This window comes from Schistocerca nitens, chromosome 5 (assembly GCF_023898315.1).
Source record: "Schistocerca nitens isolate TAMUIC-IGC-003100 chromosome 5, iqSchNite1.1, whole genome shotgun sequence".
Lineage (NCBI taxonomy): Eukaryota > Metazoa > Arthropoda > Insecta > Orthoptera > Acrididae > Schistocerca > Schistocerca nitens.
The window spans coordinates 655,566,448-655,587,419 of record NC_064618.1 but is presented as its reverse complement, the minus strand read 5'-3'; the positions used below and the strand labels follow the sequence as shown (position 1 = coordinate 655,587,419).

Sequence of the window (20,972 nt, the reverse complement as noted above, 5' to 3'; positions counted from 1 at the left end):
CGCACCCCTAGCTGTCCACCTGTACGGAACACCCTGGGGCTGTAGGGCTTTTGCAGCCAGCTGAGCTATTGCAGAATGTGGGCTGCTTGTGGAAGGAATTTAGAGTAATAATTCACCTTTCCCAAAAAAAGCCTGTAGCTCCTGTAAGTTTTGGGGGCATGGCAGAGGATTAGTGGCAGAAACATCGTGATCAGTGGCCTGGATTCCATCTTGAGCAAGTGGCTGACATATTCCATTTGCTCGTGAAAAAACTGGTATTTGTGTGTGAGTCATTTGAGACCTTCATCATGCAACATAGCAAAGAGGGTGCAAAGGTTATGCAGGTGTTCCTGATGAGCAGTGCCTGTGACAATTAAGTCGTAGAGATAGATAGTACAAGCAGGGATGGATGTAGTTAACTGTTCCAGGTATCTCTGGAATATTGTGATGAGATCCCAAAGGGCAAACACTTTGTATTTATATAAGCCAGAGGGAGTGTTGATGACCATAATGCATGTTGATTCCTCATCCTGTGGGATCTCCAAATATGTGTCGGCAAGATCAGCCTTAGAAAAATATTTATCCCCAACAAGCTTTGCGAGGAAGTCCTTTGAATGTGGAATGGGATAGGTTTCCACATGTGCCTAGGCATTGATTGTTGATTTAAAATTTCCACATAGCCAGAGGAAGCCATTGGGTTTTTTGACCATCACCAGGGGTGTGGCCTAAACACTGGTTTTAGCAGGTTCATTGATCCCAGCTTCTTGGAGGCTATCAAGTTCTTGCTTAATGGCTGCCTGTAAGGAGACAAAATACGAAACACTCAACAGAAATGAAGCACTGTATGTGGACATGAGAAATTAAGAGGCTGGAAATCTGTTGTATTCTCCAGACCACTTGTACATCTGCATGGCTATATGTCCTGGCTGCCTACATTCTGCCAACACTGCAGCTCAGTTGAAGTGAGAGGTTATGTCATTGGATGTGGGAGTGGGCTGAGAGGAGGTGGGGAGTAGGAGGGAGAGTTGGGAAGAGGTGACTGGTGGCTGGGAGGGAGAGGCAGCAAGCACATGGGTATGAATGTGGCACTGGTGAACCTGGCTGATGATAAGTAGTCAATCACGGAAATGTGAGAGATGCTACTCAAATCTTCTCAGTCCTCCAAAGTGGAAGTCCACTGTCCATACACCACACTCACTACCAATTTCTTGCCATATGGATCAGACCATGTGGAAGAAACAAGTGCAAGATCTATCCGAAACATCCACCCACCACATTCTATTCCAGTCCTCTTACAAGCATGTAGTATCCAATCAGAGACAGAACCACTTGTAATTCCTGTAGCATATTGTATTTGGGCGTGATTCCTAATCATCCATCCACCTAAAAGAATGACCACCACCAAACTGTGGCCAGGAGCAGAACTAACCACCCAGCTGCAAAACACACTGCTGGGCATAACATACTCAACTTCAGTAGCTGCTTCACAAACGGTGCTATTTGGATCCTTTCCCCAAACACCACCCTCTCTGATTTAGGTAGATGGGAATTGTCCTTGCAACACAGTCATTGATTCCACAATCTCCACTAGCTTTTGCTCTGTGCCAAATTTCACCTCTGCACCATGAACATTATTTTACTCATCCTGAATACCCAGCCTCTTCTCCACAGTCTCCCTCTTACTGTGTCATATCACTCCTCCAAACCAACTGCTCCATGTCATCACACATTTTGCACAACTTCCATTGCCTGCAACCAGAACCAGCTCACCAGTGCCACCTTCCTATGCCCTATATCATGGATTTGCTGCCTCTCCCTCCCAGCCATCAACCACCCTTCCCAACCCTCCCACTTGCTTGCTGACTTCCTCTCCCCCTTGCCCACTCTACCCGACACGTTGTTCGAAATCTAATGATGGTGTCAGTCTTGTTTATGTGTCTTTCAACAACTCAACACCTCAACTATAGGGTGGGTACAAATTTATCATTTATGTATAATGTGACAGTTGTTTTCCCTTTGTAATCTGAAGTTAGTGCGGTTTTTCTCCATGTTCCTTATAGATTCGTTGCATACTGCTGAACTGTAAGCACCCAGGAGGATTTCATTTGCCTTTTTACTAGAAGTCTTGTGTTTCATCAGTGACTCTAATATTGCTGTCATCAGAAATTTTTTCTCCATGCCTCATCTGTCTGGACAGTCATTGGTATAGCTGATGAGTAGTAAATGACGAAAAATAGTTCCAGGACCACATTCTGCTATTCACAACTCAAGAACCATATTTATTCTTCCCGGACTTACTGTTCACAAAATACACTATGAGCTAACAGTTTAACAAGGCACTGAAGAACCTCATGATCAGCACATTATTCTTGTGATGATGTATCACATTACACACCAAAGTCCTAGTTGCATCAGGAAGAACTGGGAAGTTATGGGAAATATCACATCTCATTCAAGAGTATGAGCATTCATATAAGAACTTGTGAATCATGCATTGCCAAGAATGACAATCTGTATAGTCTTGTGCCACGTGAAGCTGGATCTGTAAATGGAAAGGGTAGTCAACAGCTCAAAGAAAGATGCAGTTTTCAATGTGTGAAAGTAGTGTAGTCTTGCTGCTTCCTCCTGGCTTCTGGATTCACACGGGAATGTTCAGAAGTTCCCTTCATGTTTCTCAGTTTAAGAAAACTAGATTGATGGTCATGTATTGACTTTGAAAAATGGAAAAACAATTCTGTGGTTTTATCCTACCTAGTACCTATATTTTATTTAGTATTATTTTATTGTCAACAGTTCAAAAGCCATGGGCATGTCTAAAAATATTTTAGCGATACAGCTGTCCTTGTCAAGAGTTTCAATTAAGACCTTTGTAGTTTTTGTTGTGACTGATACTACTACTACTACTACTACTACTACTACTACTACTACTACTACTACTTCAGAAACTAAACTGTGCTTCATTAGGGAGGTTGTACTTATTCAAGTAACTCATCAGCCTGTCTTTCATGTTTTATTCTATTAATTTTTAGGGTGATGGGAATAGAGCAGTGGAACTGTAGTTGTCAATATTTTTCTCTTTACCTTTCTTTTATTAGTGGCACAACTCATGAACTTTAGCTGCTCTGCAGAAAATACCTAAAGTATGATTCTTTTATTATGTTAATGGAGTTTGTAGGCTGTCTGCACATGTCTTCAGAAAAGTGTTTGTCACTTCCATCTAAGTTCTGCTGATCCATTACTTTTCAATCTTTATATTTTCTTCCTGACTGCATACTTAGTTTTGGGGTGATAGTGTGCTGGATACATAGTTAACTGTGTGTGCTGTATCAGTTTTAGAAAAATCCTCTTACAACTTTTCTGCAGTATCAGAAAAAATAGTATTTACAGAATTTGCTTCTTCCTTTGTATTATCTATTTATCTACTTCTGTCTGTGTGTTTTTATACTTGTCTGTTTTCTTCCAGTTTAATATTTTATGTTCTCCCATACTACTTTACTTTTATTTTCTTTCAACAAACTGCATCCTGCTGTATCTTTTTTACCTGTGCTAATAATTTAGGAACTCTGGATCAGTGTTCTGTCTTTGTAAAAAAACTGAACTATTTAAGTATTTTGGAGGACTTTCTAATACATGAAGTTATCCATTTATTATCTTAACCTGCTGCTGATGTGGACACTTGTGGAGATGTTTTCCAAAAGTTAGTTTGAAGAACATAAAGAATTTAATATGAGGTGTAATAAATACCACAGTAGGACATTTCCTCTGTTTGACAGCATACAAGATGGAAGTACCCCAACTTTCACATTATCCTGCAGGATGCAATCCCAGATGTATACCAGTGTGAGGCCCCTTCTACATTTGCATCAGATTTTAGCAGCCATATAAAAGCTATTTAGAGCTTAAGTTTCATTGTTATTTTTTCTTGTTTCTGTCATTTCAGAACCACCAAGTCTGCTCTGTAAAGGTGTGGGACAGACCATGGCTAAATAAGAAAAAGGTTACACACTTACACTGCTCTGCAAAGTCAGCAAGGAGGAGACGACAAGTGAGTACTGATAAATCTAGACAGGAGGAGTAAGTTACGGATAAACTTGAATGATGTACTTGACTGACTCTTTGTATGGGTTTTTATGTCTTGCAGTTACATTGATTTAATGATGAATTTAGGTACGTAGTTAATATGTGGAAACAATACCGCTTTTATGTATTGTATTCTTAAGACAAAATTCCTGTACAGATCAAACAAATTGTATTACACACACAATACCTGGATAAAGTGTGATGTGCACCTACACTTGTTTCAGAAAGCTTTCTCATTGTTCATTTGCCAATTAAAATGTAAGCCTGTGGCATCACCCATTTTATGAAGTTTTAATCATCAATCAATTAATGCATTTATGAAGACTTCCTTGTTCCCTCCCCCATCCACCTTCTTCAGCTTCTATCTATGGTTGCAGCTTCAAGTGGATAATCACTAAAACAGCTCTGTAATGTTATGTTCTGCTGCTTATGTTTTCTTCTTCTACTTTCAAGCAATGATTTTTAGGGGGTGGACCATTCAAATAATAATAAAATTGTTGAATTTATCAGTCTCAGTTGGCAATTGTGTCATCTTCCTACGCATTTATAAAAGTGTAGTTGCCATGGAGACAGACCGGTAGTTACTTACTTCTTTGGTCATTGTATCACCATTAAGTCCCCTGTAGCTATCATCAGTCCCAAACACGTTATTGAAGTCACTCACCTTGTCTTTTATAAAAAATCTCATTTGCGATGGCACTATTTGTTCTCTTATTTTGTTGCTTTAATTCCCATGTTTCACTTCCGTGAAACAGATATGATTTTATTCTGATTTTTAGAGATTTCTTCCAAGTGTCACCTTATGCATACATTCAGTTTGTACTGTTTTTTAAAAGTTGTCTTCGGTGTCCATGTTACTCTCATTAACAGGTATATTGCAACCAAAATATTTAAATGAAGTTACCAATTAATTTATTCCCTTATTAAACATTATTTTGGCTCTTTGTAAGTATTCGCTATGTGTAGCTAATGTTTTTAATCTGCAGCAAGATGCTCAGATGTTGTATGTACCTGGTATTTTATTCATTTCTGTTACTTTTATTTGTTTGTAAGTTGTCTTATTAATCCACTGTTAACAGGCAACTCATCTGTGAACAAGAAAGTCATATCATCATTGTTACTCTCTAAGTAGGTTCCTTTGGTGTCTGTTGTTTGCCACTCCTGCAGAGTCTGGTTCATGTCGAGGTCAAACGACAACAACAGTATTCTCGTTTCTTAACAACAAGAACACTTGTCATAAACAGAAGTCTAAAACTTGTTATAAACTTATATGGGCTGGGTATGCTGCCTTAGAGAAACATAGGCACAGTTTTAAAGTTTTTATGTCATGTAAGTAGTATACTACCAGTTTTGAATTACTACTGAATCAGTTGATCTGTTTAAAAAGGAAGTTAAAAGGTGATACCAAAACACTAGGTATCTAAATTACAAAGCAAACAAACTTCTGTACACAACATTACTTATTTGAACATATTACATGGTAAGTCGTCAACTGAACAGATCCGGAGAGGCATTTACAATGTAATTGTATTTGCTCTAACTGAAGGCTACAGTTAGCTACATAATGATAAGAAGATGAGTAATCTTAAATCAGAGACATAAAAAAATTCACAAAATGAGAGTTAGTAGAAAGCCTTCTCAAAGCTAAAACCACAAATTTTTTTAACTAGGTGTAGATAAGTGATGTTTGCACCAGAAGCAGGATAGAATATATTGACCTGCAGACAAAAATGGTGAATAGCAAACTACTAGCTGGGTGTTATGTTTGTGTACCAAACTGCCATAATCAAACAACACCCATATCAAACTATTATTAGATATGTACAAACTGCCTTGAAAAGAATCCTAACAAATGAAAAAACAAAAAAGCAGGGAGAAGAGAGGCATGATAACAGATAAGAAAAGACTTTAAAAAAAGTCATTGTTATGGAAATCAAAGAACATAGTCAGGTATCAAAATGTTTACCTGTGTGTGCCATTTTGTCTGCATTTTTTAAAGGGACAACCAAAAGCTGTTTTGTTACTGAGTTATCAGTAGATACACCTCTCTCGCCCAGTTGAGTTGACGAGTACTATGTTATGTATTACAGTGCATATAGCTGTATGTAGAATTGTAGATTTGTAATTTAGTTTCCTTCTATTTTAATATCCCCTTTTACCTTTTTTAAAATACTTCATCTGATGATGACTTGATAATACTTGTAACTTCAAACTTGTAATATTACTGTTTGTCTTACCTGAGACTGAAAAATATAAGAATAGTAATAAAAGAAAACTTGTTACAAACAACCTTCACCAACTCTCAATGAATTTAATTAATGACAATGTGTACAAAACAAAGACTTTTATGATTGATTGGTTTTCTGGTTCATCTATTTTAATGAAACTCATAATGTGACTTTGTTAAAAAGCTGATAAAAGAAAATACTCCAGCAACCAATCTCACAGTTGACTTACATTAACATTTAAGATCAACTGCCCAACCAAATCAAGAGTTTATTCACATGTATGCCATTTCTGTGTTGGGTTGAGAATTGAACATTGAGCATAGAATATTTCTGTGCAAATAAATATGAATCATTAAAGGATGTACTTAATGTAATATAAATAATTCAAGGAATAAGGTGGACAGCTCACCAAATAGTGGAGGGGCTGAGTCATTTATTGTCATGTAAACAAGTTCTCAGACTTTTTTGTATATTTATTGTTGACTCAGCACCTACACTATTTGGTGAGTTGCTATTTTTATTACTTAAATTATAAATAAATACCTAATAATCACTGTGTGCAAAACTGAAGAGAGAGATCAACAAGTTGTTCAAGATTTCAGTAATTTATTTTCTACACTGTCATAGCCACAACAGTCTGAACTGCATTGAGCACACATTTTATACTTTTACCATATTCCTAATTATGTTTTAAGGTGATACTTTACTTTTTATAGCTCAGGTCAACTTACCTCATTTTTGCAGTTAGTTACTAACGCGCGATAGTGTGTGTATACCTGTCCCTTTTTTCCCCCAAAGGTAAGTCTTTCTGCTCCCGGGATTGGAATGACTCCTTACCCTCTCCCTGAAAACCCACATCCTTTCGTCCTTCCCTCTTTCCTGATGAAGCAACCGTGGGTTGCGAAAGCTTGAAATTTGTGTGTGTGTTTGTGTGTTTTTTATTGTGTCTATCTACCAGCACTTTCGCGTTTGGTGAGTCACAGTATCATCATTTGTAGTGATCTATTTATGTTCCTAACTGAATGTTAATTATTCTCTAGACGATTCCAGGAGGCCTTGCAGATGCAGATGTCAATGAAGAAGGTGTCAAAAAAGCTGCAGACTTTGCCCTCACCGAAATTGACAAGGCATCAAATTCAGCATACAAGCAGACACTAGTTCAGATTCTGAGTGCAAAGAAGCAGGTGAGAACATAAAAATATTTGTCATTACATTCATTGTGCTGTAGGCATCACAGTGTCGTAGCTGAGATTCAAATTTTAATTCACTGGAAGGAAGAGTAAGAGTACAGTAACTGCCTGACTGCTAAATGGTCTTCTAATTGCTTCACAGTGTGATATAGCATAAACACTGGTTGACTCTTTTTACAGTATAACTTCTCCTGTAGGACAAGACTCCACATTCTAACTGAATTGGAACATCGAAAAAATGCTAACTTAGGCATAATCAAGCAAAGGAAACTCGAAGTTGGAATGTCAACAAGTAAAGCATAGATTTCTACTTAATGTAAAGATGATACATTAAATTACAGACAGGCACATCTTTATGGTAAGCAACAATCTATCCTTTCCTTATGTTGTAAACTTAGGCACAATTAAATGTTTTTATGGACCTCATGCCTCAGTTGCAAAGGAAGGAAGTTCAGAGTGTAATGTCCAGTCGACAACGCATTCTTTAGAGACAGAACACAGACTTGGATTAAGCAAGAAGGGTGAAGAATATTGTTTGTGCTGTCTCAAAGGAATCATCCTGGAATTTGCTTAGAGTGATTTAGGGAAGTCGTGGGAAACCTTAACCTGGATGGCCGGATTGGGTTTTGAACTGCTGTCCTCCCAAATGCAAGCCCAGTAAGATGACTACTGTGGCAGCTCACTCGGTGCCTCAGGTGCAGTAGCGGCAGAACATTTGAAGGAAATACTGGAAGGTTTTGCATAAAATTCCAAGTCATGTTATATAATTAGAGGGAGATTGCAGCTTAAAAGCTGTGGGCTGGAAGACTAAAGTGATTAGTTTTAATAATTAATGAAAACCAGCTCAGCTGGAGCATTAAACATTTATTGTGGTACAGCCTATTATGTTCTTAGAACATCTTCAGGTTGCCACTTTTTTTTAATTCATTGAATTGCTAGGGCTTCTCGTTTTGCCTTGCCAGGCAGACAGAAAACACTATTGATCATGTTGAGCACCACAGTAGAATTGACAATGATTTTAGTTATTAATGTAATATGCCTGATATTAGTTGGGTACAATACTTTTTCTGCAGTGGTAGGTCCACATATTTCCACTGCTTGCTTTGCTGCTATGGATTGTGATTTATAGTGATTTCAAGAATGGATGTGAGGGCCCAAGAAATGTAGTGGGCATTGACCCTCGCACAAGTTCGAAATGCCTTGCAAGATATTAAGGATATTAGATTTTGAAAACTAACCCAGGACTGATTTCTCACTTTTTGCGCTATTGCCTTGATTGTGATAAGCTAATCTTTGAGCACCAGAGCCTCTACTTTCTTCTCTTGGTTCTCCTCAGAGAGATAGTCTGCTACTTCATTATTCATCATTCATATTTGTTTCATCTCACTGGAAGTGTCTGTACCAACTAATTACTGTGTTATGACAGTGCATTGTTGCTATTACACTTGTACCAACACAGTAAAAATTTTTGCAGTCTTGTTCCCTTCAGACACAGAAAATGAATTAACACAAATTACTCTAGGCCTATTTTATCAACAGTCTCTTTTTAACATCATAAAAGCTACTCAATGTACTGTAGGCAGTGTATTCTGACTGGAGTGCTGCTTAACAATTCAGTGTCTCCATGGGACCTCTAGGTTTCTTGTGGAAGAAATGTCACAAGTACAACTTAGTTTAATTCTTTCATGTTGCTTAATGAATGCAGTTATTCTTAACATCTAAAGAATTTTGAGTTTTACAGTGCAGTTTGCTATAAAAAATTGAAAATTATTGCATTTTGGTTATAAATTTGGCATTTTCAAGGCTTAGGATTTCACAATATTTTGCATTTTTCTTATATCATCTACGCACACAACGCAAGTTCCCTATCCCTACACAGCTGGAAGTCAGCATTGAGCCTTTATTGCCAAGCCATTTTATATAATCGTAATCCAGACTTCTTCATTGGTCCCTTGGTTTCATTTTGTATTCTTTGCCAAATACATATAACTGGAAGATGCTTAAAGCAGTTCCTCCTCATGATACCTGGTGGCTATTTTTTCTCAATTTTCAGTGTATGCAACAAAGCCATTAATGAAAAATAATCATCAAAGTATAATTCATAGCCCGAAGAAGATAGTCTTTTACAGAGAAGTAGAATGACACACCTGGCAAGATGTGTGTGATTTATTTCAATAGCATTGCTTCGATATGATAGGAAATAAGTTAGCACCATTTTTCCATTTTCTAAACCCCTGTCAGCAGTTTTGTAAAGGCCTCGTAGGTACTGCTGTGGAGGCCAAGTTGCCATTGTTGTTACGGTATACCAAGTTTGTGAGTTCGTGAGAAGCCTTCTGGTGCATTACATCATCAAGATAATTGCTCCCTGTTACTATTACACAGCTATCCCAGTGTCAGGTAACAGGATAGGAGAACAAAGGTTCTATAACGCTCCAACAAATTAGTAACAAAGTCACATAAATGAGATAAAAAGGTTTAGTTATCTCTGTGACTTGTTGAATAATGAAGTCTGCAACGCTGCATATAACACAAAATAGGCCCTCAATGGCTAAGTGCAAATAATTGTAGGTAAACTTCACAGTACATACCAAATGCAATTTACCACAACTGTCTATTAACTTCTAATAGTTCACTGAAAACGTTCAGTTGTCTAAGTCAGCCCTGGACAATGATCTGTAACCAATTGGGCAAGAGCTGCTCTTCTATCTTCTGAGTTGGCTTCTGTCCATTGTCGTCCAGTCATTGGCAGATTGTACTGGGGTGGCAATTGGCTGAGACAAAGTCAATATCTTCACCCTCACCCTCAGCCTCGCCAGTGGTGTTGGTGGGACTCGCACAAGTGGTGAGACTCCATGGTATTGGCATCAGCTTAAATCTTTGCACCTGTGGTGCTTTTGCCCTGGCTGTGTCTTGTTTGGGTGACACAGAACCAGCCTTAATTCCCCAAGGATGAAGTTTTCTTTTTGCGTATTGCTCACATGTAGTACTCCATGAAATGGAATCTTTTACGACAATGTAAAATTAGCTTCCCAAATGGAACAGTAAGCTCATTTTCATAACTGAATTGTATGTTGGTCTGATACTGAAACACCTGTCTTGACAAATGACTGGTGATTCCGAACTGTTTACCAAGTGTAAATTATTTCTCAGGTGGGGGAGAAAAAAACTTGTTTGAAACATATGTATGCTACACGTACAAGGCGTTTTCAGAAAGTAAGTGTATGGTGACCATAACGGGCTGTGTTTTTTGTTTTTTGAGGGTTCTCACCACTGAGTGGTAGAGGAGATCCCCTGACCAGGTTGAGTATTTCAGGAACACAGTAGTACATGGTTGCACGAAAGATTTTGGTAATAAATCCTGCCAGATGCAAACCATGTGCTGAGATCTTCTTTGTTGTCGTAGAAAGAACAATGTATACCAAAATTTTTTCACAAATCAAAACAGTTTATGGCAAAGGTCTTACGAACAAAATAAGTGTGCTTAAGTCATGTAGGAAATTTAGTGGAAGCAGAACAGATGTAATGATGAATAGAGGAGTGGAAGGCATTCCATTTCGACTGATGAGTTGGTGCAAAAGATAAAGGAAACTGTTCGTGAAGACTGCCAATTGACAGTGTATGATATTTTTGTGATGTTTCCAAAACTTTCTTATATAAGACTCTTAAAGGCATGCTGAAGTACTGGAAAGTGTGTGCAGGATGGGCCCCAAAACAGCTGACAGAACAGCACAAGAAAAATCAGGTCAGTACTGCTCATGAGTATCTTGAGCAATATGAGTTGAGAAGTGATTATTTTCTGAGCTCTTTGTGATTGGAGATGGAATTTGGGTGGCTCATTACACGCCTGAGACAAAAAAGTCATCACAGTGGTATTACACCAATTCCACAACTGTCAAAAAATTCAAAACCCAATTTTGGGCAAAAAAATCATGGCCTCCGTGTTTTGGAACTGAAAAGGCATCATTTTGGTCGGATTTCTGCCTCAGGGGAGACTATCAATGCTCAATGATATTGTGAGACTCTTTGAGTAGGGCATAAAGAAGCTTGTGCCATGGTTCACCACATGCATTGAATGGGGCGGCAATTATATAGAAAAATAGTCAGCAAGTGTATCAACAATATCCTGCAATTTTTTTTCAAATACACTCTTTCCAACAAAAGTGTATGAAAATCGAGTACACTTACTTTCTGGAAATGCATAATATTATTCCAATATACACTGCCTGACAAACCATGGACCTTGCTGTTGGTGGGGAGGCTTGTGTGCCTCAGTGATACAGATGGCCGTACCATAGGTGCAACCACAATGGAGGGGTATCTGTTGAGAGGCCAGACAAACGTGTGGTTCCTGAAGAGGGGCAGCAGCCTTTTCAGTAGTTGCAGGGGCAACATTCTGGATGATTGACTGACCTGGCCTTGCAACATTAACCAAAACGGCCTTGCTGTGCTGGTACTGCGAACGGCTGAAAGCAAGGGGAAACTACGGCCTTAATTTTTCCCGAGGGCATGCAGCTTTACTGTATGGATAGATGATGGCGTCCTCTTGGGTAAAATATTCCGGAGGTAAAATAGTCCCCCATTCGGATCTCTGGGCGGGGACTACTCAAGAGGACATTGTTATCAGGAAAAAGAAAACTGGTGTTCTACGGATCGGAGAGTGGAATGTCATATCCCTTAACCGGGCAGGTAGATTAGAAAATTTAAAAAGGGAAATGGATAGATTAAAGTTAGATATAGTGGGAATTAGTTAAGTTCGGTGGCAGGAGAAACAAGACTTTTGGTCAGGTGAATACAGGGTTATAAACACAAAATCAAAGAGGGGTAATGCAGGAGTAGGTTTAATAATGAATAAAAAAATAGGTGTGCGGGTAAGCTACTACAAACAGCGTAGTGAACACATTATTGTGGCCAAGATAGACACAAAGCCCACGCCTACTACAGTAGTAAAAGTTTATATGCGAACTAGCTCTGCAGATGATGAAGAAATTGAAGAAATGTATGATGAGATAAAAGAAATTATTCAGGTAGTGAAGGGAGACAAAAATTTAATAGTCATTGGTGAATGGAATTCGAGAGTAGGAAAAGGGAGAGAAGGAAACATAGTAGGTGAATATGGATTGGGGCTAAGAAATGAAAGAGGCAGCCGCCTGGCAGAGTTTTGCACAGAGCATAACTTAATCATAGCTAACACTTGGTTCAAGAATCATGAAAGAAGGTCGTATACATGGAAGAATCCTGGAGATACTAGAAGGTATCAGATAGATTATATAATGGTAAGACAGAGATTTAGGAACCAGGTTTTAAATTGTAAGACATTCCCAGGGGCAGATGTGGACTCTGACCACAATATATTGGTTATGAACTGTAGATTAAAACTGAAGAAACTGCAAAAATGTGGGAATTTAAGGAGATGGGACCTAGATAAACTGACTAACCAGAGTTTGTACAGAGTTTCAGGGAGAGCATAAGGCAACAATTGACAGGAATGGGGGCAAGAAGTACAGGAGAAGAAGAATGGGTAGCTTTGAGGGATGAAGTAGTGAAGGCAGCAGAGGATCAAGTAGGTAAAAAGAAGAGGGCTAGTAGAACTCCTTGGGTAACAGAAGAAATATTGAACTTAATTGACGAAAGAAGAAAATATAGAAATGCAGTAAATGAAGCACGCAAAAAGGAATACAGAAGTCTCAAAAATGAGATCGACAGGAAGTGCAAAATGGCTAAGCAGGGATGGCTAGAGGACAAATGTAAGGATGTAGAGGCTTATCTCACTAGGGGTAAGATAGATACTGCCTACAGGAAAAGTAAAGAGACATTTGGAGAGAAGGGAACCACTTGCATGAATATCAAGAGCTCACATGGAAACCCAGTTCTAAGCAAAGAAGGGAAAGCAGAAAGGTGGAAGGAGTATATAGAGGGTCTATACAAGGGCGATGTACTTGAGGACAATATGATGGAAGTGGAAGAGGATGTAGATGAAGATGAAATAGGAGATACAATACTGCGCGAAGAGTTTGACAGAGCACTGAAAGACCTGAGTCAAAACAACATTCCATTGGAACTACTGATGGCCTTGGGAGAGCCAGCCCTGACCAAACTCTACCATCTGGTCAGCAAGATGTATGACACAGGCGAAATACCCTCAGACTTCAAGAAGAATATAATAATTCCAATCCCAAAGAAAGCAGGTGTTGACAGTTTAATAAGTCACAGCTGCAAAATACTAATGCGAATTCTTTACAGACGAATGGAAAAACTCGTAGAAGCCGACCTTGGGGAAGACCAGTTTGGATTCCGTAGAAATATTGGAACACGTGAGGCAATACTGACCTTACGACTTATCTTAGAAGATAGATTAAGGAAAGGCAAGCCTATGTTTCTAGCATTTGTAGACTTAGAGAAAACTTTTGACAATGTTGACTGGAATACTCTCTTTCAAATTCTAAAGGTGGCAGGGGTAAAATACAGGGAGCGAAAGGCTATTTACAGTTTGTACAGAAACCAGATGGCAGTTATAAGAGTCGAGGGGCACGAAAGGGAAGCAGTGGTTGGGAAGGGAGTGAGACAGGGTTGTAGCCTCTCCCCAATGTTATTCAATCTGTATATTGAGCAAGCAGTAAAGGAAACAAAAGAAAAATTTGGATTAGGGATTAAAATTCATGGAGAAGAAATAAAAACTTTGTGGTTCGCCGATGACATTGTAATTCTATCAGACACAGCAAAGGACTTGGAAGAGCAGTTGAACGGAATGGACAGTGTCTTGAAAGGAGGATATAAGATGAACATCAACAATAGCAAAACGAGGATAATGGAATGTAGTCGAATTACGTCGGGTGATGCTGAGGGAATTAGATTATGAAATGAGACACTTAAAGTAGTAAAGGAGTTTTGCTACTTGGGGAGCAAAATAACTGATGATGGTCGAAGTAGAGAAGATATAAAATGTAGACTGGCAATGGCAAGGAAAGCGATTCTGAAGATGAGAAATTTGTTAACATCGAGTACATATTTAAGTGTCGGGAAGTCGTTTCTGAAAGTATTTGTACGGAGTGTAGCCATTAGAGGTGTACAAATTCCCCTTGCAGCCTGCTTGCCCCTAGCTCCTCTGCAACCATTCATGCACGTCAGCCTGCCGCGACGTAAACACAAGAGTACGCATGTACTGAGGCATAGTGGGTAATGCGACCGACTTGGGCTCCTGCAAGCCCGGGCTACCTGGGTTCCCGCAGGCCTGCCAAGCTTCATGGGACCCGCTCAGCTTGCTGCACCTGACAACAGGTTGCGCTGTCAAGCTACCGTGACTAGAGTAGCCAGGTGGTTAGTTCGCAGTTCATTTATCGCAACAGTGGGGGCAGCACAATGAATAGGTCGGACTTTAGTGAGATTGAAAAAAAATTGACAACTGGCGAATACATGCTGGTAACGAAACAGCGCACAAGTGCCCCATAGGAAACGTTTTCGTGTGTTTATGAGGTCGCTTCAAATAAATCGGTAGGTATGTCTCAATGCAAACTATGTAAAAAGCTCTTAAGTACTTATTCAGGAACCTCAAGTATGTTACGACATGTGTGCAAATTTGACAAGCAGTTCCCTCACTCCGTAAATATCTTGAAAGAGGACAAAGATTTAGTGGCCGAAAAGGGCGTCGAAATGTGTGCTAAGGACCTGAGACCATTTAGCAGTATAGAGGGAGAAGGATTTCATTGTAACCCGCAAACGATGTCAAAATCTTTTGTAAGGTACTCTATTCCATGCACTGTCCGAAATATTATGTAGACAGTAATGTTCCTCTTGATGGTCAAGTGTGCAAAATTTCTTCAAGATCGGAATAAAACTCTAGGTTGGTGTAGAAGTGTGTAAGTAAAGTGCCCTCCGCCATGCACCATTCAGAATTTTAAGCAGACAGCGCCCTTCATAATGCTTTGACTATCAAGTATGCCAAATTTCATCAAGATCGGAATAAAAACGTACAATTTGTCGAATTCCGTTAGGTAAAGTAACCTCTGCCATGCACCCTACGAAATTTTAAGTAGACTGTGACCTTCCTCTTGGTTTCAAGGTATAGTGTGCAAAATTTCATCAAGATTGTATGCAATACAAACACACGGCCACAATGAAAACACACTTTCAGTTTTTCTCAAATTTTCCAATTTTTCGGTCGATTTTCGAAAAATTTTATTTCATAAAAACCTTGTCCTGAGAATTAAGAACACAGCAAAAAAAAAAAAAATAAAATAAAAAATTTGCCGAATTGGTCCAGCCGTTCTCGAGTTTTGCACTTATCAACGCATTTGGCAATTCATTTTTATTTATATAGATAATAAGCCCGAAATATACGTGTAAAGGAAGAATGTACAAATAAAACCCAATATTTTTTGACCTGAAATTAATATATATATAATGTTAGGGTTTGTCTTTTGATGCTCAGATAAAATAAAAACTTTTAATTAACGTTCATAGTACGACAATGAAGCGCGCTGACTAAACGGCTGCGTAGCGCAGCTCAGCAGTAATATGGGCAGGCAAGCAAGTTTCCCGCAGCCTGCCCGGGTTGGGTTCTGCTTGGCTTGGCTGGGAGTGGAGCAGCCTGCCCGTTCTGTTGACAACGCGCGGCGGCCTGCCCGCCTGGCCACCGGGCAAGCATGGGTGGGTTAAAAGCGGAACATGTACACCTCTAGTAGCCATGTATGGAAGTGAAACATGGAATAGAATTGGGGAGAAGAGGAGTATGTGGCACAACTTGACAAAAAGAAGGGACCGGTTAGTAGGACATGTTCTGAGGCATCAAGGGATCACAAATTTAGCATTGGAGGGCAGCGTGAAGGGTAAAAATCGTAGAGGGAGACCAAGAGATGAATACACTAAGCAGATTCAGAAGGATGTGGGTTGCAGTAACTACTGGGAGATGAAGAAACTTGCCCAGGATAGGGTAGCGTGGAGAGCTGCATCAAACCAGTCTCAGGACTGAAGACCACAACAACAACGACAAAAAAAATAAATCACCCAGAAGGGGAGGAGGAAACAGAATGAAAATTCACAAGTTGAGAGAGTACATTATGTTATTATAGTGACTACAAAACTGAGTCAAATTTACAAAGAACTTGGCAGTATGAGCCCACTTATCGGTGTGCTGTTGCAGCCCTCTGGCCTGGATGCTTGCACTGTTTTGCTTGGTGTAAGTGTCATACAGGGTTTGTATCCTCTCCTGATGCAAGCCAGCCCACAACTGTTTTAACCAGTTCATGAAATCCTGGATACTGGCATTCGGCCAGAGTTGAAATTTGAGTTGGTCCCATATGTGTATCAGGGACAGATCTGGGGATTATACCGTCACATGAAAGATAATTCATGAGGATGCAGTATATCTGTGATGCACTGTTGTGCTATCAGAGTTGGCTCACTCACTACTATCCAAGACCTAATGACTCCTCACACCATGACACCAGGAGTAACACAGCTGTGTCCCTCCAAAACATTGGAAGAATGGGACCTCTCCCAAGTTTATCGCCATACTGGTGATGGTTGTCCAGGTTAGTAAAGACCCACGATTCTTAGATAAACACAATGCAACACCACCCATCAGCAGTCTGATATTCCCTGTGGCTCCACTTTAAATAAGGACATTTGGGTTCTGGTTTTAATGGCAGCCTACACATGGTGTGGTAATTAACCAGTTCAGCTGCTGATAGTCTCCAACAAATGGTGTGGGATGACATAATGTTGCAGGGAGTCCATTACTTGTTCTGGAATGGCAGGCACAAGTGTGAAGGAGATACGGTGTGCTCGGTGCACAGTATGGTGATACACCCTTGCGATGGTCAGATGCTGCTGACCTTGAAGAGAAGTACACCTGCCCTCATATTTCCATGCAAGCGGATGTTAGGCCACTGTCAAATCTGAATGTCAGATCTGGAAATTGCACAGTTTGACCAGTTGGCAAATGTGGGCTCAAAATGATGCCCCATGGTGTTTGCTAATAATTGTGCCTCACACAAGTACTCTGTAATGTTACACTCCCACAAATCAGCAGTAAAGTTTTAGTCTCTTCACAAAAACTGATTTGTTTCAAAAGTATCAAGAGGCATAAGATGAATAAAGAACTTATTTACCTATAATCATTTTCTCATTGTTGGCTGCAGTTTGTCATGTCAAGGGCTAGATTCTTCAGACTGAAATTTTTTTTAATTTGTGGTTTCCAGGTGACTAGATAAATTTTAAGTAAGCCTTTTGCATGATTTCTGATTGCACCTGTTTTTTATTATGTCACATTCTTCTAAATCACACTGATGTCACAATCTCCATTTCCATATAACAGAAATTTACATTGTTATTGCCAAACATAAAAACACTTCAGATTCCATCAGAGGCATGCACACTACTCTTACTCAATCTGCAGTTCTAATAATATTCAAAATAGTTTGCAGACTTTCTCGGCAAAAGAAGAATCATCACCAACTTATATCATTACCTTGTAAATGAATCCAGAAATAAATTTAATAATTAGCATTAGATTGTGCAATTTTTCTTCTTCTTTCTAATAACTCATTTGGAGGCTACGATGAATCAACTTTGGCTACTGGTCATTGTATTAGATTTCCTTGGTTTCCAAATTTCTTTCATCCTTTTAGAGCGTTGTCCCCTTCCTTCTTGAGTACACTTTCATCTAGTTGTTTTCTTTCTGTCCTGAAATTCTTCCTTTTGAACTGCCTTTCTGAAATGTGTTCTGTTTTCTATTGTGTCTATTGTAATTCCAGTGTTTTCCATTATCTTTTCAGTCTCTGTGAACCATGCGGGCTTGGATTTGTAGGTGTTGAGTAATATGAATATCTGCTTGGTTAGTCTGTTGTTGACCCATTCTAAATACACTCCTGGAAATTGAAATAAGAACACTGTGAATTCATTGTCCCAGGAAGGGGAAACTTTATTGACACATTCCTGGGGTCAGATACATCACATGATCACACTGACAGAACCACAGGCACATAGACACAGGCAACAGAGCATGCACAATGTCGGCACTAGTACAGTGTATATCCACCTTTTGCAGCAATGCAGGCTGCTATTCTCCCATGGAGACGATCGTAGAGATGCTGGATGTAGTCCTGTGGAACGGCTTGCCATGCCATTTCCACCTGGCGCCTCAGTTGGACCAGCGTTCGTGCTGGACGTGCAGACCGCGTGAGATGACGCTTCATCCAGTCCCAAACATGCTCAATGGGGGACAGATCCAGAGATCTTGCTGGCCAGGGTAGTTGACTTACACCTTCTAGAGCACGTTGGGTGGCACGGGATACATGCGGACGTGCATTGTCCTGTTGGAACAGCAAGTTCCCTTGCCGGTCTAGGAATGGTAGAACGATGGGTTCGATGACGGTTTGGATGTACCGTGCACTATTCAGTGTCCCCTCGACGATCACCAGTGGTGTACGGCCAGTGTAGGAGATCGCTCCCCACACCATGATGCCGGGTGTTGGCCCTGTGTGCCTCGGTCGTATGCAGTCCTGATTGTGGCGCTCACCTGCACGGCGCCAAACACGCATACGACCATCATTGGCACCAAGGCAGAAGCGACTCTCATCGCTGAAGACGACACGTCTCCATTCGTCCCTCCATTCACGCCTGTCGCGACACCACTGGAGGCGGGCTGCACGATGTTGGGGCGTGAGCGGAAGACGGCCTAACGGTGTGCGGGACCGTAGCCCAGCTTCATGGAGACGGTTGCGAATGGTCCTCGCCGATACCCCAGGAGCAACAGTGTCCCTAATTTGCTGGGAAGTGGCGGTGCGGTCCCCTACGGCACTGCGTAGGACCCTACGGTCTTGGCGTGCATCCGTGCGTCGCTGCGGTCTGGTCCCAGGTCGACGGGCACGTGCACCTTCCGCCGACCACTGGCGACAACATCGATGTACTGTGGAGACCTCACGCCCCACGTGTTGAGCAATTCGGCGGTACGTCCACCCGGCCTCCCGCATGCCCACTATATGCCCTCACTCAAAGTCCGTCAACTGCACATACGGTTCACGTCCACGCTGTCGCGGCATGCTACCAGTGTTAAAGACTGCGATGGAGCTCCGTATGCCACGGCAAACTGGCTGACACTGACGGCGGCGGTGCACAAATGCTGCGCAGCTAGCGCCATTCGACGGCCAACACCGCGGTTCCTGGTGTGTCCGCTGTGCCGTGCGTGTGATCATTGCTTGTACAGCCCTCTCGCAGTGTCCGGAGCAAGTATGGTGGGTCTGACACACCGGTGTCAATGTGTTCTTTTTTCCATTTCCAGGAGTGTATATGCCCAAAAAACTGTAGTCTTCTCTTCCTCATTACATCAGTTAGTTTTTCATTTTTCCAGTATAGGTCTCTCTTTGGTCTTAACCTGTATTCAGCATTATCATTTCTTATAGCTCCCAGTATTGTGCAGTTAATAATATTAATTTTAAGTATGCCAGATATTTTGTAATTTCAAATATTTCTAAATGAAGAGTAATTTTAACTGTACATAGAGAGTTAATATAATATGTATCAATTGTAACAAATTAATTCTTGTTAAACAATGGATAATCCAGGATGGAATGTAAGAATACTAAGAGAAGGAAAGTTGTCACTCGCCAGAGATGCTGTCGCAGATAGGCACAACAAAAAGATTTTCACAATTAAAGCTTTCAGCCAGTGGCCTTTGTCAACAATACACACACACTCACACAAATGCAACTGAGGCACACGAATTTCTTTTTATAAATTTTAGCCTGAAATATAATACATCATATACAAAATCATATAAAATTCTTTTAGTGCAACAGCTGAGGTAATGTTCACTTATACAAGATTCGAAAATATTCCTGGTATTTGCTGTTTCAATTAACAGGGTGTATACGACCCGGGACAACTGGGAGATCCAGGAAAAACCCGGGAATTTTTTGATCCGGGAGAGAACCGGGAAAAACACGGGAATTTTTTAGAATTACAGGAATTTTTCATTGCTTTCATTTTCAGTTAAATTTTTGTAATTTTGACTCGTAAGAACCGATATTCTAACAAAGGATATTACTGTATCCCACTACTGCAGAATAATACTACAGTAATAAAACATAAGCTAGAGAAGAAACGAAAATAAAACTTAAATTGCAAAGGAAATGCGCCATATACAACAAAACACAGTGCTCATACAAGCGTCTGCCAACAGCAAAATGTGTCAAAGGCTTTAGGAAGACTATGCAATGCTTCAAAACAACAAATTGCCTCCGATGAGCATGACGTCACAACTGTTTACATTAGATTTGTTTTAGCAGTTACGAGCAGGATCATGCACATGCACAGTTGAGTAGTGCCTGAACATATTTTTGAAAAGTCGATTTTTTTCAAATTTTTGGCATCCTACCTCAAACGCTCGAGGGAGGAAGGGGGAGGGGGGACCGCTATCTAGTATTGGCCTAACCTAACCTAACCTAACCTAACCTAACCTAACCTATATCGTGAAGCAGAGGCTGATGCACAGAGCAGT

General features: G+C 40.2%; 1 protein-coding gene across 1 annotated transcript in view; it reads left to right on the top strand.

Annotated features, from left to right (window-relative positions):
- LOC126260265 (uncharacterized) overlaps positions 1 to 20,972 on the top strand; it is a 426,131-nt gene that overhangs the window by 310,985 nt on the left and 94,174 nt on the right. The window contains exons 8-9 of the mRNA XM_049957594.1: positions 3,920 to 4,024; positions 7,328 to 7,471. Coding sequence (XP_049813551.1) covers positions 3,920 to 4,024; positions 7,328 to 7,471 — 249 coding nt within the window. The remainder of the gene's footprint in view (positions 1 to 3,919; positions 4,025 to 7,327; positions 7,472 to 20,972) is intronic.